We start from the raw sequence: 22,778 nt of genomic DNA, 5'->3' as shown, positions 1-22,778 counted from the left end.
TATATATATATATATATATATACCACAGCTTCTTTATCCATTCATCTGTTGATGGACATGTTGGCTCTTTCCATAGTTTGGCTATTGTGGACATGGCTGCTATAAACATCAGAGTGCACGTACCCCTTCAGATCTCTACATTTGTATTTTTGGGGTAAATACCCAATAGTGCAATTGCTGGGTCATAACGTAGCTCTATTTTCAACTTTTTGAGAAACCTCCATACTGTTTTCCAGAGTGGCTGCACCAGCTTGCATTCCCACCAACAGTGTAGCAGGGGTCCCCTTTCTCTGCATCCCCGTCAATATCTGTCATTTCCTGACTTGTTAATTTTAGGCTTTCAAAATTAAGATCCTGAAGGCTCGGCCAGCATTACCTTAATCCTCAAACCAGGAAAAGACCCTATCAAAAAGGAGAATTTCAGACCGATATCCCTGATGAATATGTATTCCAAAATTCTCAACAAAATCCTAGCTAATTGGATCCAACAATACATTAAAAGGATCATCCACCACGATTAAGTGGGATTTATCCTGGGAATGCAAGTGAGGTTCAACATTCACAAATCAATCAATGTAATAGAACACATTAATGGATCACCACATCAAAAACTAAAGATGTATTGTATGGTGACTAACATAACATAATAAAATTAAATTAAATTAAAAAAATAAAATTTCAAAATTAGGGAAGCAATCTTCTTCCAGCATTACCTTTTTTTTTTTTTTTTTAAGATTTGACATTTCTCGGGGTCCCTGTGTGGCTCAGTTGTTAAGCTGAGTTCGTGATCCCTTCGGCTCAGGTCATGATCCCAGGGTCCTGGGATAGAGCCCCACATTGGGCTCCCTGCTCCACGGGAAGCCTGCTTCTCCCTCTCCCACTCCCCCTTCTTGTGTTCCCTCTCTCACTGTGTCTTTCTCTGTCAAATAAATAAATAAAATCTTAAAAAAAAAAAAGATTTGACATTTCTCTCTATGTATATACATTTCTCAACATATATAAGTTAACTATTTTGAAATATACTTAAGAAAAAGAAAGTTGGATATATCCTGTCATCTCCTTTTAAGAATCAAGAGAGCATCTGCGACCACACAGAATAAAATTTACTAACATTAATGTAAAATAAAATTTTAATTATTTTTAACTAATGAATTCAACATTAAGCAATTCTGGAAAATCATTAATTTGTGTGTATGCTTGCGTAGGCACATGTGTTTCAGTATGCCACAAAGTCTTGATGGTTAGACTATGAATATTCATGTATAGTAGTATAGCATAGTACCTGATAATTTAACTTGATTAATGAGTATTTGTTGAATTAAATGGAATTAAATAATTTTTGTTGCTCAAGTAGCAAAAAAAAAAGATTTTCTTAAAGATACAATTAAAAATACAAAAAAAATTAAACTATTATTTTGTGAGATAATCATGTGGAAACTTATAAAAAATTTCCTGTGAAACAAAATTTTTTAGATTACCAAATATTATTTGGCTTCAAATTGTAATGATTCTTTCTTTATTGAAGAAAACTTAACAATCTGTGGAATAAAATTGTTATAATGATGTATACAGTATGCTTAGTAAAGAAGAGATGTTTTGAAAATCTGATTAAATTTTAAATGGGTTAAATATGATTCATAAAAATTCACTCTTTTCCTGAAATATTTTGCATGAGGTTCATCAAGGATGTGGTTAACTAACAGATCTCTTTTGCTATTTCTAGCTCAGGGAGACTCATATAGTCTACTTTTTTGTGTCAGTTGGCATATTCATTAGAATTTTTTCAATGACCAGAATATCAATATTAACAGGATTTATTAATTTATCTCAATCTTGAGATCTAATTGTAATATGAAAAAACTGGTGAGATTTTTGCCCACTATTGAAGGGTCTTACTGGATTGTGGGGTGATTAGATTTCTAGAAGGGAAATAGCCACTTAATCCCCATAGCTTTCACAAAATGTAACCTGAGTGAATAACCTGCCAAATTGTTCCATATATTTATCTAAATTCTTGATAAGACTCATAATTTCTGTTGCTGAGGAAACTATTATAGAAAGAATATTAGCTACTTCTAGAGTTAGCAGTGGAGAGCTTTTTAAAGAAAAACATTCTGCCACTTCTTCCCTTGGTTACATTTATCATTTTTCTAGCTTCTTTCACAGAGAGATCAGGGAATTCTACAGCCTTGTCCAGGAGGCTCCTTTCAGATTGCCTAGAGGATACTCATTATTCTATACTATATGTCATAAATCTTTCCACTGTGTTATCTTTGTTTTGAGTTATTCTCCTTGAACCTTTCAAAGTTTATCATTGTTTATGTCCCCCTGGCCTTTTGGCAAAGAAATATATGCATTTCAACTGTCACAATAAATTATACATCCCTTTATGGGTCTGAAACTGCAATTGGTTTGCTAATCCCATTGCCTTTTCTTGCTTCTCTCTCCCTTTCCACCATTGCCCCATCCCAGGCTCTCTCTGGGGACTCAGAGACAAGTAGTCCAATAAATTATAAACATCATTAAAACTTTGTATGGTGTTACCAACTAATAGATAACACAGGTCATGAGTAAAATGACTTGGTTTGTCTTTCAGAAAATTCCTTTATGACACAGAATGAGTGCATGAATTATACTTCAATTGACTGTCATTCACTTACTTCAGTTCATATATTACTAATTCTTAGATCAGTCTCACAGGAGAAAATTCCATTGGCAATTTCAAACCATATTTGCATTAATTCCTCTTATTTGTATTAAGTGTTGTTTTTAATTTAACTGTTGATCTTACATGGCACCAGGTGACATTAGACAGGGATTTCAACTTTTATAACCAATTGTGAACTATGCATAGACTTATAGCAATATTATTCATTACATAATTTCTAAAACTAACTTTCAAGTTCTTTCTCTATTTGTTAATGAGGACTAATGATAGCATTTCTGAAGTAAAATACACAGGTATTATTTGAATTTCTGCCTAAAAAATAATTTAAATATATGACTCAGTAAAATAGAGGCAATGGAGATTAGTGGTTTGAGTGCAGGTTACAGAGTCATATTCCCTGAGTTTGAATTCCAGCTCTGCCACTTATTAGCTATGTGACACTGAGCAAGTTCTCTAATCTTTTTCAAAGAATTTCATCTGTAAAATGAAAAGTAAAATACTACTAGATGATCATAAAGTTGTTGTAAGTAGTTTTAAATATTTGCTGAACAGAAATATCTTAGGATATTCATAACAAAGAGTGACTATTTGATAAAAGTTAGCTATATTTATTTTCCTTATTATGAATGTTAATGCAAGGGAACTAGAATAGGACATACAAAGATATTATGAGGCACAATATTTGATAGCAAAAGCTCAACTTTGATATCAGCTATAATCTTTCAATTTAAAAAAATGAGAGTATAATTAAGAAAAATCAAGGATTCTCATCAAGAACAAAAAGGCATTTATATCTTGATAATTTAGTGAATTTTATAAAGATAGATTATTCCAAGAAATATAAAGAGACATGAGCAAACATCGGGGTGAAGGAATAGGGATACTCTGCCTAAGTGACAATTTAAACTTAATAAATAATTTTTTAAAGCAATTCAAATATCCAAGAAACAAAAATTAGTGATGCTATAATCATTGGCAGAAAGTATGAAATTTAACAAAAAGAAATTCATTTGAAGGAGAATTAGAGGTTTTAAGTATCAAGGAACAGTTATGCGGCGAAAAAATCTTATAGGTTTTAGAAGTGGATTTTCCAACAAGACAGAGGATCATAGGGGAAGGGAGGGAAAAATGAAACAAGATGAAACCAGAGAGGGAGACAAACCATAACAGACTCTTAATCTCAGGAAACAAACTGGATTGTTGAGTGGAGGGGGGTGGGAGGGATGGGGTGGCTGGGTGATGCACAATGGGGAGGGTATGTGCTATGGTGAGCACTGTTAATTGTGTAAGACTGATGAATCACAGACCTGTACTCCTGAAACGAATAATACATTATATGTTAATAAAAAAAGAAATAAATAAATTTCTGCAGCCCAGGGATGGTATTGGAAGCTAACAGAGTTATGTTTTTGAGGTATAATGCTTGAAGAGCACAAGGATACTAATAATTGACACACCTAGATTTGAGGAAAGAAGAGAAAACAATAACAAGATAAACATCACAAGGAAAGAGCTTTTCTTTTCATTTTCCTTGCCCTTCATGGTTTCCTCTAATTTTCTTAAACACAATTGTTTATCAATTTTGACATATATGTTACTAGTCCATAAAAAATTGATGAGTAGAAAGATTCCATGGAATATCATCCTAATTTCATGGTGTTATTATTTCTGACTTTTTTGGCTTAGAGCATCTATTTTGGGTTTTGCACCCAATTTAATATGTGTGTGTCGGGGGGTGGGAGGGAGGAGGGTGTTCTCCCATTACAACCTATGCTTGGGACACCACCATGGTGTCCCACAATTTAACTAAATTCTGACACTATCTACCTGGAAGTACCAGCAGATTCCACAGGTTAAGAGTTCAGTCCTACAAAACTGCTTTTCCATTACTTCAGACACCAGTTGCAAGTCCAGGTTGTCACCTGTGCTTCTGACCAACCTCCTATAAAACAAAGTTTCCCAAGACCCCTTCCTCAGGTATCATTAATTTGCAAGAGCTTCTAACAGAACTCAGAGAAATATTTTACTTATTAGATGACAAGTTTATTATGAAAGGATATAACTCAGGAACAGTCAGGTGGAAGAGATGAATACAGCAAGGATGGAGAAATGCCTCAGAGTTTCCATGCTTTGTCTGAAAAAAAACCACACTCCCTGAATCTCCACATATTCTCCATAAGCTCTCTGAATCCAGTCTTGTCGACTGTTGACAATTGATTCAAACTTTAGACCATTCCCCTCCCCAGAGGCCTGGGGGTGAGACTGAAAGTTCCAAACCTCCTGGCAACAAGCCGCCATTCTTAGGTGTAGTCCAAAATTTACCTCATTAACAATAAAAGACCTTTGTTGCTGTCATTACTTAGGATATCCCAAGGTTTTTAGGAGCTCTGTGCCAGAAACTAGGATGAAAACCAAATATACATTTCTTATTATAAATCAAAACATCACAGCATCCTAATTTATTTTGATAATTTAAAAAGAAACATGATCTAGAAACACTAAAAAGCATTTACTATGTATAATTTTCTTTTTTTTTTAAATTTTATTTATTTAATTGACAGAGAGAGAGAGACAGTGAGAGAGGGAACACAAGCAGGGGTAGTGGGAGAGGGAGAAGCAGGCTTCCCGCCGAGCAGGGAGCCCGATGCGGGGCTCGATCCCAGGACCCTGGGATCATGACCCGAGCCGAAAGCAGTCGCTTAACCACCTGAGCCACCCAGGTGCCCCATACTATGTATAATTTTCTAAAAAAAACAAGTATTCAAACTTTAGTGTCAAATAAGGATCCAAAATATTTATGAGGAATTATCTAGAAAGAAATTATTTATCAAGTGTTTGGTACAAATGCTCACATTAATCAAAATCTTGCATAGTTAATCTCAATTATATACAAACTTTGATATAAGCTTTGAAAATATAAATATTGATGTAACTTGAAAAACATTTAGTAAATGTTATGTGATTTGTTACTACATAAAGATTGAATCTCATTCAGTATTCTTCAAATGTTCATTGGATTTTATATCTCACCCAACTTTAAAACTGTGGATTTGTCAATGTTAAATGAACAAACCTTTTAGAGTCTCTAAACATAAGATAATTTTAAATAAAAATTACAGCAGAAATAAATGATATAGAAACAAAGAACAGTAGAACAGAATAACAAAACTAAGAGCTGGTTCTTCAAAAGAATTAATAAAATTGATAAATCCCTAGCCAGACTTATCAAAAAGAAAAGAGGAAGGACCCAAATAAATAAAATCACAAATGGAAGAGGAGAGATCACAACCAACATGACAGAAATACAAACAATTTTAAGAGAGAATTATGAAAAATTATATGCCAACAAACTGGGCAATCTGGAAGAAATGGATAAATTCCTAGAAACATACAAACTACTAAAACACAAACAGGAAGAAATAGAAAATTTGAACAGACCCATAACCAGCAAAGAAATGGAATCAGTAATTGAAACTCTCCTAACAAAAGTCCTGGGTGAGATGGCTTCCCAGGGAAATTTTACCAGACATTTAAAGAAGAGTTAATACCTATTCTCCAACTGTTCAAAAAAATAGAAATGGAAGGAAAACTTCCAAACTCCTTCTATGAGACCAGCATTACCTTGATTCCAAAACCAGACAAAGACCCCATTAAAAAGGAGAATTACAGGCAAATACCATTGATGAACATGGATGCAAAAATTCTCAACAAGATACTAGCAAATCAAATCCAACAGTACATTAAAAGAATTATTCACCATGGTCAAGTGGGATTTATTCTTGGGCTGCATGGCTGGTTCAATATTCATGAATCAATCAACATGATATGCCACATTACTAAAGAAAGGATAAGAACCATATGATCATCTCAGTAGATGCAGAAAAAGCATTTGACAAAATACAACATCCATTCTTGATAAAAAAACCCTCAACAAAGTAGGGACAGATGGAATATACCTCAATATCATAAAGGTCATATGTGAAAGACCAAAAGCTAATATCATCCTCAATGGAGAAAAACAGAGCACTTTTCCCTTATGGTCAGGAACAAGACAGGGATGTCCACTCTCACCACTATATTTAACACAGTACTGGAAGTCTTAGCCTTAGCAGTCAGACAACAAAAAGAAATAAAAGACATCCAAATCATCAAGGAAGAAGTCAAACTTTCACTATTTGTAGAGGACATGATACTCTATATAGAAAGCCTGAAAGTCTCCACCAAAAATCGCTAGAACTAATACATGAATTTAACAAAGTCACAGGATATAAAATCAATGTACAGAAATCTGTTGTATTTCTATACACCAATAATGAAGCAGCAGAAAAAGAAATCAAGCAATTGATTCTATTTGGAACTGAACCACAGACCATAAGATACTAAGAATAAACCTAACCAAAGAGGTAAAAGATCTGTACTCTGAAAACTATAGAACACTTATGAAAGAAATTGAAGGGACACAAAGAAATGGAAAAACATTCCATGCTCAGGGATTGGAAAAACATTGTTAAAATGTCAATCCTATCCAAAGCAATCTACACATTTAATTCAATCCATACCAGAACTAATCTTCTGACAAATCAGGAAAGAATACCCAATGGAAAAAGTCTCTTCAACAAATGGTTTTGGGAAAACTGGACAGCCACATGCAGAAGAATGAAACTAGACTACATACAAAAATAAATTCAAAATTGATTAAAGACCTAAATGTGAGACAGGAAACCATCAAAATCCTAGAGGACAACACAGACAGCAACCTCTTTGACCTTGGCTGGAGCAACTTCTTACTAGGTAAGTCTCTGGAGGGAAAGGAAACAAAAGCAAAGGTGAACGATTGGGACTTTATCAAAATAAAAATCTCAGCACAACAAAGGAAACAATCAACAAAACTAACAGGCAACATACAGAATGGGAGAAGATATTTGGGAAAGGCATATCTGATAAAGGGTTGGTGTCCAAAATCTACAAAGAATTTACCAAACTCAACGCCCAAAAAAATAATAATCCAGTTAAGAAATGGGCAGAAGATATGAATACACATTTTTCAGAAGACATCCAGATGGCTAATAGACACATGAAAAGATGCTCAACATCACTCATCATCAAGGAAGTACAAATTAAAACCATGATAAGATACCACCTCACACCTGTCAGAATGACTAAAATTAACAACACAAGAAACAACAGATGTTGGCGAGGATGTGGAGAAATGTGAATGATCTTAACACTGTTGGTGGGAATGCAAACTGGTGCAGGCACTCTGGAAACAGTATGGAGGTTCCTCAAAAAGTTAAAAAAAAAGAGCTACTGTATGACCCAGCAATTGCACTACTAGGTCTTTAATCCAAAGGATACAAAAATACAGATTTGAAAGGGTACAGGCACCCTGATGTTTATAGCAGCATTATCAACAATAGTCAAACTTTGGAAAGAGCCCAGGTGGGCTAAAGAAGATATATATAATGGAATATTACTCACCCCTCAAAAAGAATGAAATCTTGCCATTTGCAACAAGGTGGATGGAGGTAGGGTATGCTATGCTAAATGAAAAAAGTCAGAGAAAGATAAATACCATATGATTTCACTCATATGTGGAATTTAAGAAACAAAACATGTGAACAGAGAGGGAGAAACAAACCATGAGACTCTTAAAGATAGAGAACAAACTGTGGGTTGATGGAAGGAAGGCAATGAGGGATGGGTAGCTGGGTGATGGGTATTAAAAGGGGCACTTTTGATCAGCACTGGGTGTTGCATGTAGGTGATAAATCACTGAATTCTTCTCCTGAAGTCAATATTGCACAGTATGTTCACTAAATAGAATTTAAGTAAAAATTAATATAGATTATATTATTTTATTATATTTATTTATATTTATATTTATTATTTATTTTATTATATATATTATATTTATTATATATATAATATATATAATAAATAAATTTTTTTAAAGAGAGTTTTATTTGAGCCTAAGTTAGGATAGTTGCCCAGGAAACATGCTCTTCACAGGGAAGAAAGTGCTCTGGAAAATGAAGAGTTTTTATAGGGTTATATATTTTGTACTTCTTGTAAAATCTCAAAGGATTATAGATTAGCATATACGCAGAAATCACAAATTTTAGTGTTAAGGGATGCAGGCAGTAGGAGCATTGATTGATATCTTATGGACAAGATGGTTTTCCTTTAGGCTACTCATTTAAAAAGCAAGTGTACAAAGTATGCTTGGTGGGCCATTAATCAGCCTTTTGGTTTAAATGAAGTTTATACACAGTCCTGTTAACTTAGGAAGAAATCTAAAATGGCTTCCCTTGATCTTTAGAGAGTTTTTCCTATCATCCATTTTAATTATAACTATGGTATTTACGTCCACCAAACAATCACAGAAGTTGTCATTCACAGTAAGTGGTTGAAGGCTAGTTCTTTTTAGAGATTATGCATGAAATGGTAATAGCATTCAGAGCACCTTATCTTGTTGTGATTGCAAATCACTTTTAGCTACAAAACCAGTAAAAGTTTTTAAAGATTTGAAAAAAAGTTGTTTTTTTAAAACTATTTAGATGAAATCCTACCTTTATACAACTTTGTACAGCAGTAGTATTGTCTAATCTCTGCTTTAGATTCCTTGGCTTCCTCCCTAAAACAAGTAATGACAGAGTTTTGAAAGAATATATTCACTAGACATTTGCTTTAAAAAATCTTTAAATTCTTTTTATTAATATAACTTCTATTTTATCCATGCTAACTATTCATCCATCCCTTTTCTAAGGAGGTCTAGATTATAAGAATCTAAATACTTTTAAGTATGATAAAGCATAGCAAAATAACTTGTAATATTTGGGCAGAATTTTTCCACTGTAATTTACTTGTTATTCTGGCAAACATTTTGATTGTTGATTGATTAAATCCACAAAATGGAATATATCATTACAGATTTAAATTAGTATATACACAGTTGGCCCTGGCTTTTTATAAGTTCTATTATGTTCTAAAAATATTAGCTATTATTCTAATAAAGTCATATTGTACACCAAAAGATAATTAACTTAAATTTAAAATAAAGAAATCATGTAATAGTTATTGATTTAAGTAACATGAAATAAGGTAATGCTACTCAGCTTGAATATGTAATAGAGTTGTTTTTTGTTTTGCTTTGTTTTTAAGATTTTATTTATTTGACAGAGAGCAAGACAGAGATAGATCATGAGAAGGGGGAATTTCCTATGCTGTATACCACATTCCCATGTGTTATTTATTTCATAAATGGATGATTGTACTTCTTAATATCTTTCATCTATTTTATCCATCTCCCTATTCTCCTACCCTCAGGCAATCATTTGTTTGTTTTCTGTATTTATGAGTCTCTTTCTGTTTTTGTTTGTTGATTCATTTGTTTTGGTTTTAAGAGTCCATATGTAAGTAAAGTCATATGATATTTGTCTTCCTCTGCCTTATTTTGCTGAACATAATACTCTCTACTTCTATCTATTTTGTTACAAACAGATATTCCTTTTTACGGCTGAGTAATATTCCAGCATGTGTGTGTGTGTGTGTCTGTGTGTGTACCATATCTTTTTATCCATCATCTATTGATGGACACTTAGGTGGACACTTATGCTTTCGTATCTTGGTTATTGTAAATAACGCTCTCTTAAACATAAGGGGTGCATTCGTTTTTTGAATTAGTGTTTTGATTTTATTTGGTTAAATACCCACAAGTGGAATTGTTGGATCATATGGTGGTTCTATTTTTAATATTTTACAGAATCTCCATGCTATTTTCCACAGTGGCTGTACCAATTTACATTTCCACCAACAGTGCACAAGGATTCCCTTTTCCCACATCCTCACCAACACATTTTCTTTCTTGTCTTTTTGAAAATAACCATTCTGAGAGATGTGAAATGATACATCATTGTGGTATTAATTTGCATTTCCTTCATGATTAGTGATATTGAGCATTTTTTCATGTTGGCCACATAAAGTATGGTATAATAAATACAATCATTTGAATATTATTTTTCTTTAAGTGATGGGTATACTTTATAAAATAACACTCATTTTATAATAATGAAAAATCACAATTTACATATAGTTGTTAAAGATTAGATATATGGCTAGGAAAATAAATAAAATAATAGTCATCAAGAAATCATTAGGTTTAGGGCACCTGGGTGGTTCATTTGGTTAAGCCACTGCCTTTTACTTGGGTCATGATCCTGGAGTCCCGGGATCGAGGTCCTCATTGGGCTCCCTGATCAGTGGGGAGTCTGCTTCTCCCTCTTATCCTCCCCCCTCTTGTGTTCTTTCCTTCTCTCTCAAATAAATAAATAAAATCTTTAAAAAAAATCCTCTAAAGAAAACATTAAGTCTAAAAAAAAAAAAGAAATCACTAAGTCTAAAAAAAAGAAATCATTAAGTCTTGATACAGCTTTTAAAACTAATCACATTATTGTCACATTTTTTACATTTATTTATTTATTTATTTATTTATTTAGAGAGCCTGAGGGGCAGAGAGAGAGGGAGAGACTCCCAAGTAAGCTCCACGCTAAGCATGGAGTCCAACCCTGGGCTCAATCCCACAACCCTGAGATCATAACCTGAGCAGAAACCAATAGTCCAATGCTCAACCAACTGAGCCACCCAGATGCCTGTCTTATTTTTAATTATCCAGTTCAGAAACTGCACATTTCTAAGATTTTCTGCAAACTACTTATTATTAGAAATAGGCTCTAAACCACATACAGGACTTCTGGCTCAAAAATTTTTAAGATTTCTTGTAATTGTTATGTATATCAATATATATATTGCAAACTGTCATACAAGCAGTCATAGACTTACACATCAAGGTAATTGCACATTCCTTCTACACATGCATTAGCCCTTAATTCATTTCCTCTTTTTCAGACAATAGTAGAAATCATATTTTTATTACGTTGTCATTATTAATTTAAATACAACCATTTTCTTGCAACTTTGTACTTCATAGTAAAAGCATTATTTTCAAATGTCTTCTCACTTATTACTACAATCTAGACTTTCTGAAACGACCTCATTAAATAAGTTTAGTCCAAGTCTTTCCACAGATGACAATAATTATTAGTTTGAGAACCATATTTTATGCAAAGATAGGAATAACACAAACAACTGCATTAGTATGCAAATAAACAGGAAATATTTGTGTAAATAATCAGGATAATATGGTTAACATAGGTAATGCGATGAGGCACAAATTTGGAGTTTGGAAAAGTTCTCCCTAATTTAGAAAGTACTGGCAAAAATATAATTTATTTTCATTCTAAAAGTTAGAGAATCATTTCCATGACAGATCTCTGCACTTGTTTTTTTCTCTTTTCCTTACCATAATCCCTTTCTGGTTCATTTCTGCATATTTAAATCCTACATGTCTTTGAGGTAAATATTAGAACCTACCTTCCCAAAGAATTTTAAACAGGTTAAGCATATTTTAAATAATTATATTCCATACTATATATGCTACCTGTTCCTATTAAAAATTCTACCTACTTTATTTATAAACTGTTTGATGCATTACATTGCGAGCTTTAAGACTTTCAGAAAAGAAATATTGTTCAAATAAATACAAGAGATTGAAAATGCTCATTAGCAAAAACCATACAATGTACAACACAAAGAATGAACTCTGATGTAAACTATGGACCTTGGGAAATAATGATTTGTCAATGTAGGTTCATGAATTGTAACAACTGTACTACTCTGATGTGAAATGTTGGTGGGAGAGTCTGTGCATGTGTGAAAGCAGAGGGTATATAAGAACTCTGTGTATTTTCTGCTTAGTTTTGCTATGAATCTAAAACTGCTTTAAAATTAAAGTCTATAAAAAATGCTTCCTAGTAATTATAGACATTTTCATGATGTTTAAGTTATGAGTAAACGTTATTGTAAAATTGTAAAATAAAAATCCAATTTAAATAAACCTCATATAAATATTTCTAAGTAAATAACAAAGACACCTCTTAATGAGGTAAATTTGGCTATTAATAAAATTAAATAGTATAGTTTTAATTTGTTGTTAAAAAATCTCTATGTGAAAGAGATTTGACCAGTATAAATACACGGAGTAAAGTTTTTGCTTAATATTTTGCTTACATATAAGTAAATACTTGTTCAAATATGAAGGACAAAATAATTTTGTGAAAAACTAAGAGAATTGTGGATTAGAGTTAGATACGAAAATATAGTCAAGAAATATATAACACATTATTTCTGAGTTTCCTGTAAAAATATGATTTCCATACACTCTTTCCATCATAATGTTGAACTTATTCTTACAGATACCTTTGAACCAATTTGAGAAAACTGTAACATAAATTCTAAATTATGTATAAAACTTACATGCTTTGTGGAATTTTTGTTTAACATCATGAATAGTAGATGTTTGTACCACCTGAAAAGGAAAAGAAAATATATAGAGAGAATTATTTTAATAAAGTATTTATTTGTTTGCTATATTTTTAAGAAGAAAACATAATTTAGTAAAGTATAAAATTATTATGAAATAACCAGTGTGTTTTGTTTGACTTTTTATTCATTACTGCTTTGACAACCTTGAAATATTGCATCTGTATGCCTTTTTCTAAAATTTTAATTTTGTATGTAGCAATAATGATGTCATTATATGAGATTATTAAATGGTCACCTCAAAAATATATTTTTGAATCTTCTTTGTCCATAATACTCAATTTCTGGCTTCCAAACTGGTGAGACTACCAATTAAAATATGAATAAATATACAAGATAGACAGAAGGTAAAAGAGTTTGTAACAGAGAAGCTTCAGTATATGAGGTTGATTTATATGGGCAAAAGAGGAAAATGTTTACTACAGAATATCATCCGAAAAAATATCCTATCCAAGCCCCCTCATTAGTTATGTTATTAAAACTCCCATCTCAAAATGGTAAGTCTATCAAAATTCATGTTAGATATATTAGATATATAATTAGATATATTATTAGTATTTATTCATGTTAGATATATGGATTCATCAGGATTGTAAAATGTATGAGGATGAGAATTCTATTTAAACACCTCAAGCCAATACAACAGTTTTTTGACTCTCTGAATTTGTTCGTATCAAACTTGCTAACTAAAATTTTTCTCTACCTCTGGTCCCTTTCACTGGCTTATGAAAAAACTCAACAATACTTCAAGATCTTTAACAAAGGACAAATCCATGGCCATGTAAGAAAATATATTTCCTTTCTCTAAACACATATAGAATATTGTGTTCATGATGTATTTTATTGCTACACTAAAGTCTTACAGCTATTTTGAGAGAGTGAAGTGAATAATAAAAGTGCATAAAGGATGGCATATAAAAACACCCCAGGCAGTTCTAATTAACATTATTATATTATATTTAATATTTAATTAAATATTAAAAGTATAACAATGAATGCATTGATTTTACCATATGCCACTCTCTGATTAATAGACCTATAACCAAGGGTGGGCTACATTATTCATAGAATGTTTTTTTTCTAATTTCTTCTATGAATATGGTTTACTAAATAAAATGTTCTAAGATTGAAGCACAGAATGATGATATTAATTCCCATTTGGGTAGTGTTGTAAAGAACAAAAGAACCTTAAAGAATCTGTATGAAAATTTCAAAAATTTCATAACATTGCTCTTATTTGGAAGAGGTTATAAATATTTATAAAACAGTTTTTAGATAGGGTAATATATATTTATATACTTGAATATATTATACTTCATTTAATTTATTTATTTTTATTTTTTTTAAAGATTTTATTTATTTATTTGAGAGAGAGAGAGAATGAGAGAGAGCACATGAGAGGGGGGAGGGTCAGAGGGAGAAGCAGACTCCCCACCGAGCAGGGAGCCCGATGCGGGACTCGATCCAGGGACTCCAGGATCATGACCTGAGCTGAAGGCAGTCGCTTAACCAACTGAGCCACCCAGGTGCCCTATACTTCATTTTAATATTGATAATTTAACTCTTATATTTGAATTATATTTTTTAAAACATGGTGCTTTAACATTGTTCTGGTTTTATCTTACCACTACTTAAACACAAAGAAATTTTATATGTTGCTTTCTCTGATAAGGATGCCTAAAATCCATATACTGTTTTCTAGAGTATCAATTATTTGTCCACCCCTCATTTCAAGGGCCATCTAATTTGGAAAAACAAGTAATTTTAATGATCAACAGCTCCTTAGAGTTCACTGTTGCTCAGCTCTCACTTGATGAAGGCATATTATCTTGTGTTTACATGCTAGTTGTTCCAACCATCTCTGAAGTCCTTGAGGACAAAGACCTGGTGTTATTGCAGTCTGCGTTTCAATATCTAGTGCACCATATAAAATGTAATAATGTTTAACGTCACTTCTGTTGAAACAAAAAAATAAAGCTGTGAGTGCAAATTCATGTGAAAACAGAAGTTTTTAAATCTGGAATGAAAAATCTTTCTCAAGTAGATTTCTGTGGAAAAGCTATGTTTTCCTAGAATAATTTAAAAGAAAGCACTGTGAATTGTTTAAGACTGTTGAATCACAGACCTGTACCTCTGAAACAAATAATACATTATATGTTAAAAAAAAAAAAAAGAAAGAAAAAAGACGATAGCAGGAAGGGAAGAATGAAGGGGGGGAAATCGGAAGAGGAGATGAACCATGAGAGACTATGGACTCTGAGAAACAAACTGAGGGTTCTAGAGGGGAGGGGTGTGGGGGATGGGTTAGCCTGGTGACGGGTATTAAGGAGAGCACGTACTGCATGGAGCACTGGGTGTTATATGCAAACAATGAATCATGGAGCACTACATCAAAAACTAATGATGTAATGTATGGTGACTAACATAACATAATAATAAAAAAATAAAACTAAAAAAAGTAAATAAAAAATAAAAGAAAGTCTTCTAATTTGATATATGCATTTTTGCTCTGAATTTACAAATTTTAAAAACTAAGGTTAGATTCTCCTGAAAGAAACCTACGTGTGGAAATGGGTTGTTATTGCAAGCTTTTAACAAAGTTTTTAATTTACTTTTTAAAAATTACATTTGACTTTCACATGTTAGAAAAGTGCTGATTTTGAATAAATCTTTGAGAACTGCCCTAGCTGGAGCAATTTTAGTCAAATACAGAAGAAAAAAATAATTAACTATTAAATGATTCAGACAGTATTGCTCAATTAGCCACAAGACTGTGCTTGATCAACTCCTCCAGCCCTTCTGTTGTACTCAGAACACAAAGAGAGGAAAATATGATAATTACCAGAGTATGTAAGACTTTCCGATTACTAAAATCGATGTCTCTGTAGCTTCATCAGAAAGTTTATTCATAATAACTTTTACTTTTTAGCCAGTTTTAATACCTCTTAAAAAAGACAAACTATCATCACAATAATTTGTTCACTTTTATAAATCACAATTAATTGTGCAAATGGGAGACATAAGTATTCTGACATCTGAAATCCTGAAATTCTCTTCATTAATGTTTCTTTCTCATTAGAGGAAATTGATCTTAAAATGTTAAATAGACAAGGTAAATGGTGTTTGTTAGTTGAATCAAAAATTTACTTCTAGGGCACCTGGGTGGCTCAGTTGGTTAAGCGACTGCCTTCGGCTCAGGTCATGATCCCAGGGTCCTGGGATCAAGTCCCACATCCGGCTCCCGGCTCAGCGGGAAGCCTGCTTCTCCCTCTCCCACTCCCCCTGCTTGTGTTCCTGCTCTCGCTGTCTCTGTCTCTGTCAAATAAATAAATAAAATCTTTTAAAAAAAAATTAAAAAAAATTTACTTCTAATTCCAACTGATCGTGATTGAGTTTTGGGTCACTATTACTTTATCCAACAATTTAAATTGATAGACTTTGAAAAAACTTTTCACATTTAATTGAAATCTAGGATTTGCTTGAATTTGCTTCCTATGCAGATACTGCAGTATTACACAGTAAAACTCTTTTTGTACTATTGCTACTTTTTAGAACTAAATTTCAGCTACTTTCTCAGGAACTCCTTGAAATGAACAGATGTCTTCAGAATACTGCTTATCCTGTTTAAAGAAATGAAAATTAAGGGATAAGTTAAAACAACAACCTCTTTGAAATTCATTTGACAGTAATTGCCATGACCACACCAAAAATTGTCAGTAAACTTTGTTTAGAAATGTGTCCAGCAGTAAAGACACAGAAAAACAGAATAAAAGATGAATTGAATAGAAATGAATTAATGCAGAGGCATGAAAATACACACACGCACATACAGGCAAAATATCTGGTGCAGTTTTGCTAACTGGCATGAGCTTTTTGTTCCTGGTTTTCAGGACACAAGGAAAGGTACTAGCCTGGAGAATCATATTTTAGGATTGATTAATTCAGGAAAGTGAAAAATATTTCTCTAAGAATTTCCATTGGAAGGTTTTACATTAGCAAATGGGATACATACTTGCATATACTGCATATATTTTACTTGGAATGGATAGGAAGTATTCTGAGTAAACAGATATTTTACAATAAGTAATCTTCAGATCGTAACTAAAAATATTTTTATGATATATTTGTTCAGCTTTATTGAGGTATAATTGACAAATTAAATGGTAAGATACTAAAACTGTGCCATGTGAGGATTTGATATACATATGCATTGTTTGATATACATATGCATTGTTTGTTAAAGAATTTCCCCCATTGAGTTAATTAACACATTTATCACCCATTTTTTGTCTTTGGTGAGGACATTTAAGTTCTACTCTCTTAGCAAATTTCAATCATACAACACAGTGTTATAAGCTATAGTCATCAGGTTATACAATAGAATCACTGACTTTATTCATCTTATAACTGAAATTTTGTACTATTTTATCCCCACCCCCAGCCCCTGGAAACCACTTTTCTATTCTCTGTTTCTAGGACTTCATTTTTTTTTAATTCCATATATAAGTGATATCATGCTTTGTCTTTGTCTTTGTATTTGTCTTTCTCACTGTGACTTATTTAACTTAGCATAATGCCCTCCAATTTTATCCATGTTATTGTAAATGACAAAATTTCCTTTTCCTGGTTGCTGAATAATATTCCATTTTATACACACAGACACACCAAATTTTCTTTATTCAACCACTTAGGTGGTTTCCATACTTTAGCTTTTGTAAACATTGCTGCAATAAACATGGGGATGCAGATATTTCTTTGAGATACTGATTTTACTTCTTTTGGATATATACCTCAAAATTGGATGAATGGATCATATGATAGTTCTATTTTTTATTAATTTAATTAATTCAATTTTATTTTATTTTATTTTTTTGAAAGAGAGAGATAGTGCAAATGGGTGGGGAGGGGCAGAGGGAGAGGAAGAGAGAGAGAATCTTAAGTAGGCTTCACACCCAGCTAGTCTGAGGTGGGGCTCAATCTTACAACCCTGAGATCATGACCTGAGCTGAAATCAAAAGTCGGACGCTTCACCCACTGAGCCACCCAGGGACCCCTATTTTTTATGATAGTTTTATTTTTAATTTCTTGAGGAACCTTCATACTGTCTTCCAAAATGGTGGTACTGATTTACATACCCACCAACAGTGTACAGGGTTCCCTTTACTCTACATCCTGGCCAACACTTGATACACTTGTCTTTTTGGGAAGATTACCATTGTTAACAGTTGCAAGGTGATACCTTATTGTAGTTTTAATTTGCATTTTCCTGATAATTAGTGATGGTGAGCATCTTTTCATGTCTGTTGAGCATATGTATGCTTTCTTAGGAAAAAATACCTATTTTAAGCTCCTTTGCCCATTTTTAAATTGGATTATTTGTTCTTTTGCTTTGAGTGGTATGAGTTCCTTGTATATTTTGTAAATAAACCCCTTAGTGGATATGTGGTTTGCAAATATTTTCTCCCATCCATAGGTTGCTTTTTCATTTTGTTGATGATTTCCTTTGCTGTGCAGATTTTTTTTTTTTTAAGTTTGATGTAGTCCTGCCTTACAGTTTTAAGTAGAAGAGGAAAAAAATGACAATGAGATAGAAAACTGTTTCTCTATTTGTCTCTTTGTTGTAAGTTATTTTAATGATAAAAGAATCTTTAGTAATGAACTGACAAAATCATGAAATGATTTTTATCATTTAAATTACCTTTTTAAACAAGATTTAATCATTTTAATTCAAGTTTCATTGAATGCACTTCTCAAAATAGTGTTGTGTCACAAATGTGGTTCAAAACAATCCACGCTTATTTTTCACACACACTACATGTATATCACAGACCGGCTGATGGATCTACTGCACATTTTCCTCACTCTAGGATCTACACTGAAGAAGCAGACATCACACAGAACATTGCTTATTTCTAGCAGAAGTTAAAAAAAGAAAAGATGGTGAATTAGATTAGGTTCTGAAAGCTTCCCTCAGGAAATAAATGCATGCTTCTCACCTTCATTTTATAGCACAAAACAAGTTACTTCAAAGAAGTAGGCAAGTTTAATTTTACCAATCTCCTGTGTGAGGACCTGCCAAAAATTCTTAATAAACAGCACTAATGTTCAACAGGGTTTACCTTTCTGATCTTCAAATATTTGGCCCTCTATCCCTTACATTTCAAAATACACATACACCATGTCCTCATCTATGTAGCCATCCTCTTGATTAATAGATATAGATATATAGATAGGTTTTATGTTATATATTTTAAACATTATTGTAGTATCATAATAGTTGGAAAATATGAGTTCCTTTAGCATGTGGGGGGATGGGGAGATAGGATATGAAATACAATTCAGTTTTCCTCCTTCACATAAAGTGTATGCTTTCCATCTTTGACCAAGACATTAGCTTCTTGGGCACATGAGAGAAATAAAAATGGTTAGATCATCAGATGTTAAATAAATATAAGATCGACTCTTTTTTTTTTCAGTTTCTTTATCTTTTTGTTATTCCTTTTTTTTAGTTTTTATTTTAATTCTAGTTAGTAACATACAGTGTTATATTAGCTTGAGGAATGTAATATACAATATTCAATAATTCCATATGAGACCAACTATTTTTTACGTGAATTATAAAATTACTTCTATCACGAACATGTCATGTAGAGTGTCCATAAATCGTGGCTGCAAATAATAATCAAAATTTCTTTCTCAGTAATATGGCAGACAGCTCAGCCTCTGTCCCTCATGGTACAAAAGTGGTAACTACGAGGCCCAGCAGCATTCTTTTCCCCCTTGTACAGCTAGCATTTCTGGAAAAATAACTTTTATCAATTTCTTTCTAAAGTAGTTTTGAAGGACATAGGCTTCTAGAGTGTACTTTTCTCACAGGCTTAAATGTAGAAAAAGCAACCATATAATTTATAATCCCAATGCAGACAAGGTTAAGTCTAAACAAAATGTTATTATTAAATACAGTACAAAACAGGGATAAAAAAGTGTCATACAGGTAAGGAGTCCTATCACTTCTCTTCTGGACATAAGGTGTCCTAAACAGCTACGATGGACCTTAAAGAAACTGAATGTTATTGAGACCTAGAACTTAGATCAATTTCAATGCTTGATATATATTATTTGCTATTCTTTCATCTATTACTTTGATATAGATTATCATTTTTCATCACTGAAGTGTGTTTGCTCCTAGTGTAATGCTGTAATTAAATCACTTGTCTCATTTTTGTTTTAAATTAATATGGAATGGAGAAATAGCATTGAAAACCATTAAGAATACTGCTAGCAGTCATAACTAACATCACTGAATGCTTAATAAGAGTCCACCACTATTCCAAGACCTTTACCTTTATTAAGTAATTTAATTAACATACCATCTTTATGGCTTTAGATACAACATTATCTTCATTTTACATACAAGAAAACTGTGGCTCCAAGTGGTTAAGTAATTTATCTGGGTGACACAGCTAACAAGTTACAAGATTGGACTTTGGATGCAAATAACCTGGTTCAAAACTTATTCTTCACCATAGTACATGACATAGCAGAGGGGGTGAAAAAGGTGAAGGTAGGGGAATGGAGGAAAATATATTGAATATTTAGCATTATAAGCACTGCTTTACGATCTATACAGATAGGCACTTGATCATAAGCAACCTTATGAAGCAAGTGACACTGAGATTTTTTAAAAGGTGAAAAAATTGTGGTCATGAAATATGAATGTCCTCCTGAAGTTATACAACCAGTCACTTAACTAATATGGATTAAAAAAAAAAAAACTTGAGAAAGTATTCACTGTCATGTCTTGCTGTTCATAATATTTATTCCAAGCATTATATTTTGGATATTTATTATACAAATCAATCATTAGCCATTATACAAATGCAAATAACATTTGTATTTTATTAACATAAAAGGATCCAAGCTAACAACTAATATGATATGGTAAATATGTGTGGAGTTTGTTGTTTCATTCAAAAGTATCAATTGAACACCAACAATGTCCCAGTAACTTTTCTATGTGTCAGAGTGGAAAAACTCTCTCTCTCTTTCTCTTTCTCTCTCTCATTTTATTTTAAAATAATAGTCAGCACTTACGTAGTGTCTTATATGTACCAGGAACTTTTCTAAACAGTTAAATCATGTGAACTCCTAACAACCCAGAGTTCGGTATTGTTACCCCAGTTGACAGAGCAGAGACTAATGCACTCAGATGTGAAGAGATCTGTGTCCTGTCCCATAGCCAATAAGAAACAGAACTGGGTTAATTATAAGCAGTTTTATACCTGAAAGCACTTTCTAAAATACTATGGCACAATGGCACACATTGAACTAATATTCAATTATAACTAATAGTTAAGAAATGAGACAGTGAATAAAGAAATACATACGTAATATATCCGAGGATGACAAGTTTTAAGAAGAAAACATAAAGGAGGTAAGAGATGTGAATAATGGAAAGAAGAAATATGATTTTGATAGGAAGAAAAAGATGTATGAGCAAAAGCCCAAGCTAGATAGCAAACTATGCAGATAGCTTGAAGAAGATTCTTCCAGACAGAAGTAACATCAAGGACAGAGACCCTGATGGACCACCACATCCAGAGTATTTGAGAAACAGCAAGCAGGCCAGTGTGTTCGGAGCAGAGTGAGTTAGGAACAGCGTGGTTAAACACATGACCAGAGAGATGAAGGTGGGAAATAATGAATAATTTTCTAGAATATGGGAGAGTACCTTGGATTTTCTTCTGAGTGATATATGTAGCTGTTGGAGGGTTTTCATCAGAGCAGTGACATGATATAACTCAAGTTTTAAAAGAATCAGTCTGGCTTCTGTAAATTGAACAGACACTAGGTGACAATTAAAATGGTACTGCAATAATAAATGATTCACCTATAATAATAAATTCCAAGTTCTATTTCACCAGATGATACTGTGGAACATGTATGAGCTGTAAGTACAGCAGATACAAACTCTAGTATATTTCCTGTTTTGCTACATATTCCATGGGTGTTTGTTGAAGACCCACATAGATCAGTCGGTATGTTAGAAGTGATAATGATTTGAATTTGGATGGTAAAGTTCAGAGATATATTGTGTATAGAATAAAATGATATACTGATTGATTGAATGTAGTACAGACAGGGAGAAATTCTAGAGAATTGAAGCAGATTGATAAGCTAAGGTGAGACTTTCTCTGTCAGCTCGTTAAAGAATTAGCTCCACACATGAATTCTCTACTGATGGAAACACTTTGATCATCTTGCAATCACTTGCTGAGTGTTAGTGTCTTCAACCTCCTAAATGAATAATCATGAGGCAACAGCAGGGACCCATCTGAAAAAAAATAGCACTTTCCATCACACATGCATTATGTATTATAGTACTCCACATGTTGGTTCCTCCTTTTAGTATGGATGTGATGGTGGATGATGTGAGTATTTAGAAGAGATGTAATCTGGCAGAGTGGATATGGTGTCATTTTGTGCAGAAGCAGAGCTAAGCTGTGAGTTCAGATTTTTTTTTCTATTATAGCACAGTATAGACCCAAGAAGAAATAGCTTGAAAATTAAGTATTTTAGTGAAGTTGAATTTACATATTTAAATCATGACATACTTGGACCATTAATTTAAGTTAGAGGAATTCGATTGCCAACAAAGTTCTAAGAAGACATT

General features: G+C 32.7%; 1 protein-coding gene across 5 annotated transcripts in view; it reads right to left on the bottom strand.

Moving 5' to 3' along the window:
• The window catches only part of TECRL (trans-2,3-enoyl-CoA reductase like), an 82,338-nt gene that overhangs the window by 41,953 nt on the left and 17,607 nt on the right, over nucleotides 1-22,778 (bottom strand). For all 5 annotated transcript variants that reach the window (XM_081813081.1, XM_031018314.2, XM_081813082.1 and 2 more), the window contains exon 2: nucleotides 13,040-13,091. In XM_081813081.1, coding sequence (XP_081669207.1) covers nucleotides 13,040-13,091 — 52 coding nt within the window. The remainder of the gene's footprint in view (nucleotides 1-13,039; nucleotides 13,092-22,778) is intronic.

The sequence above is a fragment of the Leptonychotes weddellii genome, chromosome 2, assembly GCF_054177405.1.
Source record: "Leptonychotes weddellii isolate Sample4059 chromosome 2, ASM5417740v2, whole genome shotgun sequence".
Taxonomy (NCBI): domain Eukaryota; kingdom Metazoa; phylum Chordata; class Mammalia; order Carnivora; family Phocidae; genus Leptonychotes; species Leptonychotes weddellii.
The sequence above is the reverse complement of the archived record's forward strand: the minus strand, read 5'-3'. Positions and strand labels throughout refer to the sequence as shown.